At 27.8% G+C, this 5,379-nt stretch overlaps 1 protein-coding gene across 1 annotated transcript; it reads right to left on the reverse strand.

Annotated features, from left to right (window-relative positions):
* Positions 1–1,247: 1,247 nt before the first annotated feature.
* LOC107886197 (scopoletin 8-hydroxylase) lies at positions 1,248–3,982 on the reverse strand. Its single transcript, XM_041082178.1, has 3 exons — positions 3,446–3,982; positions 2,046–2,418; positions 1,248–1,623 (listed from the first exon to the last, which is right to left on the reverse strand). The coding sequence occupies exons 1-3, from the start codon at positions 3,943–3,945 to the stop codon at positions 1,369–1,371; spliced, it is 1,128 nt and encodes a 375-aa protein (XP_040938112.1). The 5' UTR covers positions 3,946–3,982; the 3' UTR covers positions 1,248–1,368.
* Between the last annotated feature and the right edge of the window lie 1,397 nt (positions 3,983–5,379).

The following is a 5,379-nucleotide window of genomic DNA, read 5'->3' on the forward strand; positions in this document are numbered from 1 at the left end:
ATTATTACTATATTATCATTGTTATTATTATTTTCCATTATTATTAATACTAATATTAATTTTCTTATTATTACTATTATTAGTATCATAGGTATTATATTATTATTATTATCACTATTTTTATTATCAATATTATTAATATTATTGTTTTCATTATCATTGCCATTTTTTTATTTATTTATGTATTTGCTTATTTCATTTTCCCTACGCGTTTGATTTATATTTTACTAGCCTTGTTTTTATTTTTTATTTTTTGCTCATACTATTGTATTTGACACTATCGCACCTATCATTATGTTATTATACGTGTTAATACCATAATTTGCTTTTGTATTTTATAATAAATCGCATTAATTTTTTTTACTCAATACATTAAAGTAATTCTTTCATAAAAGTAAATATTTCGTATTTGGTAATCCGAGACAATCGTGCCCTAACTTACTGGGTTTCGACTTTTCTCATTTAACCTAAATAACGGAATACTCTTTTAAATCGCAATTCGAGTTTTGAAAAATGCTTATTCTTGGAGATACGAGGTGTTGTGCCCTAACTTACCGGATGTGACATTTTGTTACCTCAGGATAAGATTTTTGCTAACAAAGACAATATTCGGCATTTGGGAATTCGAGATATCGTGCCCTAACTTACTGGGTTTTTTCTTGTTTACACTAAATAGTCGAATACCCTTTTAAAAAGGGGGGTTAAAATACGTGAATTTCAAATAAAGGCAAGCTCATCCTCAAAGTTCGAAATGTCGTGTCCTAACTTACTGGGCGTGACGTTTTATTATTTCGAGATGAGGGAGTCCTTAACATCCGTTTTAACTTATTCGATCATTTTTAAATAAGCATTAATTCAAAGAGGGATTGTATTTTAAATTCTTTCAAGTTTTTAAATCTTCGACACAAGGCACTAATTAATCAACTAGGTACTAATTTTGGGCGTATCGAGAGTGCTAATCCTTCCTCGTGCGTAACCGACTCCCGAACCTGTTTTCTTGATTTACGTGGACCAAAATCGTTGTTTAAATAAATCAAACCATTTATTAAAAACAATCACTTTTACGAGGTGACCCGATCACACCTCATCAAAAAGGATTGGTGGCGACTTCTCTATTCGTTTTCATTTTTCAAAATCAAAGTCAATTCCCGTTTTTCAAAAAAATGGTTACGACAAGTAAAATTTCAATGTTACAACATTTTGAATTTAAAATATAGAAATTGGAGAATAATGAGGTACATAGAACTTCGCATCAGAGTAATTTTAAATAATAATAATAACAAAATGAAACAAAACAAGATTTCAGGGTGAATAACTCACCTTTTAATTTATCGGTAATTTATGAATATCGAATTTTTTGACTATCGATCAAGAAGAATCGACATTTTTTGCAAAATCAAGAGATTTTTTGCCTTCATGAGCATTTCCGAAAAAGTTTTTCATGTAATCAACAAACGTAAATTCTCTATAATGAGCAATTCTGTCTTTTTCTACAAGGTGAGGTAATGGTGCAATCTTTTCCGTTAATTTTGGAATCGTAAAGATTGGTATTGACACCCTTGATGCTATGTTTGTAGTACGAACTCTATGTTCTGCACTTTTATACCTTTTATTACTTAATACCTGCAGATAAAAACAAATTAGTTAAATTATAATTAGGTTTAGAGTTTGGAAGTGTTTTAAATTGAATTCGGATAAGAGATAATATTCAACAGATTTGGATCTTAGTTCAATTACCTCATGATCATCTTTAAAAGATAATATTTAGAAATTTGAATCACAATCATAATTGTAAAAACCAAAACGATCAGACTAATCAATTGAATTAAAAACGAAGTCATTTGATTCTTTTATACTAAAAGGGTCAAAAATTATCCTTAACCTTATCTCAATTAGTTCAAGCAACCTATCAAAATTGAGGGTCAAAAATTATCCTTAACCTTATCTCAATTAGTTTAAGCAACCTATCAAAATCGAGGCTTGTTTAAAAAAAAAAAGAAAAGAAGAAGAAGTCAAAAACACATAATTGAATGATTGATATGTACTTGTAACATATCTCCAACATTGATGACCAAGGCACCGGAAGTAGGAGGTATCTCTACCCATTCTCCCTTCTTTCCATATTTCATATCTTCTTCGATTTTCACATATAAACCACCAATTCTGTCTTGTAATAAAACTGTAAGAGTACCCATATCAGAATGACGCCCTACTCCTACCGTAAGTTCCGGATTAAGACATGTTGGATAAAAATTCATATTAACCATCTTCTTATCAATGAGTGCATCAATTTTTGGATCTACCAATTTCATCCCAAGATTTAACATCAAAACTTCAAGCAATTTTCTCACCATCATGATTGATGTCCTCAAGTGCAACATCCCTAGAAAACAAAAACCATGTAAGTATTTCTCAATTCTATTAAAAGAATGTTTTGATAGTATTTAATTTAAGAGTGAAAACGGTTCAGAATTATTTAAAAAAAATTATAACTAATTTGTAATAATTTATTTTTTTAAAATTGAATCGAACATTAATAATAATTCAATCAACCTCATCCGATTTTTACATGTTCAAATCTATTCGTTTCATTGAATTTTTAAAATTTAAATTTGGGTTAATTTCACCTAAGGTCACTAAATTATTAGTAAGTTTATATTTTAGTCATTCAACTTTAAAAAGTTACAAAATAGTCATTAAACTATTCAAATGTTTTTATTTAAATCATTGTTGCATGGCCTTCCTTATTCGTACAACCTACACCAATCGAAGACTCCCATTCATCTTCTCTTATACAATTTAGTTTTTTTTCATGAAATAATTTTGAACACCACAAATTTACAAACTAAAATTTAAACAACTTTCTTCTCTGAATAGTCGCTTAAAACTCGCCAACTAAACTTTTTTTTAAAAGAAAAACTTATCAGGCCAATGTCTTAAATAAAATTTTTTGAATAATTCAATGACTTAAATGAAAACTGTTAAATAACTATTTTGTAACTTTTTTAAATTTAGTGATCAAAACATAAACTTACTAATAGTTTAATGACCTTGAGTGTTTAATGGGTAAACTACACCCAATGTCACTAAACTATTAGTAAGTTTAAGTTTTGGTCGCTCAACTTTAAAATGTAACAAAATGGTTACTAAACTATTCAAAAAAATTTGTTTAAGTCAATCTTACAGTCAGTGTCGGAAATCAAAGAAAAGAGTTGTTTATATTTTGGTTTATAATTTCATGACGTTCAAAGTTATTTCATAAAAGAAATTGAATGTTGAAGAGAAGAGAAATGACAACTTTTGATTGGTGCAAATGGTGTGAACAAAAAAATCATACAATAACTATTTTAATTACTCAACGAGTTAAATGAAAACTTTTAAATAATTTAATTTATAATTTATAACTTTTTAAAATTAAGTGTTAAAAAATCTTTTTTCGTCGCACCTTATCTCAATGGGCCAATGTTGAAGAGCTTCTGCATCATTAACGTACTGCAAACTGATGTAATCTTTCCACTCCAAAGCTTTCTCTTTCTCAGGCACGAAGCTCGTTCCATACTTCACCAGCGGTGTCGGACTAACTTCCGACCGATAAACGGCCTTCTGTTCCGGCGGCAGGCCGAAGAACTTATGCGCAGTGTCTTTCAGCGATTCCAGCAGATCAACCGGGACACCATGGTTGATTACTTGGAAGAAGCCGAGAGTCTCGGCAGCTCTAACGATCTCGACGGCGACTTCATCGTGTTCAGGTCCATCTAGTCTCGACAGATCGATCGGCGGTTGCTCGTGTTTTCGCGCGCTTTCCTTATCGATCCGCTCTCTCGGCGGTTGCGTGTAAGCCGCCGGCACCGTCGTTAAGCCGGAATCCACCATTCCTTTGACGCCATTTCCGTCGCGGACGACGAAGTTGTAGAGTGAGGTGCCGTCGTCGAAGCTTGGACCCATTGTTGAAGGTTTATATACTTTAAATGATCTAAAAACTAAGATTTGAATGAATAAATGAGCAGTAATGTCACCCTATAAATAGAGGAGAAATGGCTGAAATTTTCTACTCTAATGGATTGGTAATAATTAATAATTGGTTTAATATGTTATTAGTCCCTGTACTTGTATATAATTTGAGATTTAACTATTATACTTTAAAAGCTCTTCAATTATCAAAACATTTCACGTCAATCATATCACATAGGATGCTTTAATCAAAATTTAAAGTTGACAAATATTAACATAAAATATTTACAATTGTAATGATTATAATAAATAAAAAAGTATGAAGACTTAATTTTTAAGTTTTTAAATAAGAGGATTAAATCTTAAAATTTTATTGAAGTATAGGACTACTAACATATTTTAACTAATAATTAATTATGTAATAGTGAGGGTAAAGTTGATTATTTGAAAGAAGCAAAATTTTGCAAAATTTTTAAGTTTTTAAATAATAGTTTTTTTTTTAAGAAATTTAGTACATTTATTTTTTAAATTTAAAATTTTAATTTTTTCAATTACATAATTATTAAACAAATTATTTATTTAAAAAAATGTTACACAGCCAATTTTAACCAAAAAAATTAGTGGTATTAATACTTCGATTTAAATTTTAAAAATTTAAAAATAAAAAGAATTTAATTTTTCGAAATAAAATTTAAGCATATTTTAACCAAATAAAAATCAAGACAATATAAAATTGGGACCATAATATAAATTAGCGGGGATTTGCAATTTCTTTTTATAATTAATTTAATTTTATAATGAAAGTTATTTTGAAATTAAATTTAAGTAGATAAATATTTATTTAATTTATGAAGTTAAAATTATATTATAGCATTTCAATCATGAAATTTATTTTACGATAATAATTTAGAAAAAGAATTATGTATATTAAATTGATTTGTGAGTTATTGTTCATATAAATAAGTTCAAAAACATAATTTAACTTTTAAAATATTTTAGTCTCTAACAAATTAATTATAATTATTAAATAGATTTATAAATTAACTTGCAGAAAACCTGTTTAATGTAAAACTATAAAATATTAAAAATTTATATCAGTCCATAATTTATATAAAAAATAATTACACACTTTAAACTTCAAAATAAAGGATAAATCGTAAAATAGCACATGAACCTTTGATTTAATGTATACTTTGATATTATGAATTTTAATTTGGCGTAATTATATACATGAAACTTTGATCATGGTTCAACTATATACATAAAATTTTGATTGTGATTCAACTATATACATTTAAAGAAATAAATACGTCAAATTTCTTTTCATATTAGATAAATATAATTATTTGTGTATGCAATATGTAACATAAATTGATGCTCTGCCGATAATTATTTTAGTGATTTACGAAAATTGAATCAAATCAAAAT

This window comes from Gossypium hirsutum, chromosome A11, assembly GCF_007990345.1.
Source record: "Gossypium hirsutum isolate 1008001.06 chromosome A11, Gossypium_hirsutum_v2.1, whole genome shotgun sequence".
Taxonomy (NCBI): Eukaryota; Viridiplantae; Streptophyta; class Magnoliopsida; order Malvales; family Malvaceae; genus Gossypium; species Gossypium hirsutum.

Bases quoted from the DNA above. Each gene is read 5' to 3' on its own strand.
- LOC107886197 (XM_041082178.1), bottom strand. From the start codon at position 3,945: ATGGGTCCAAGCTTCGACGACGGCACCTCACTCTACAACTTCGTCGTC. The intron at 2,419-3,445 runs GTGCGACGAAAA...TTCTTTTAATAG, and splicing joins CATTGGCCCATTGAGATAAG to AATTGAGAAATACTTACATG. The intron at 1,624-2,045 runs GTACATATCAAT...TTTTATCTGCAG, and splicing joins ATGTTGGAGATATGTTACAA to GTATTAAGTAATAAAAGGTA.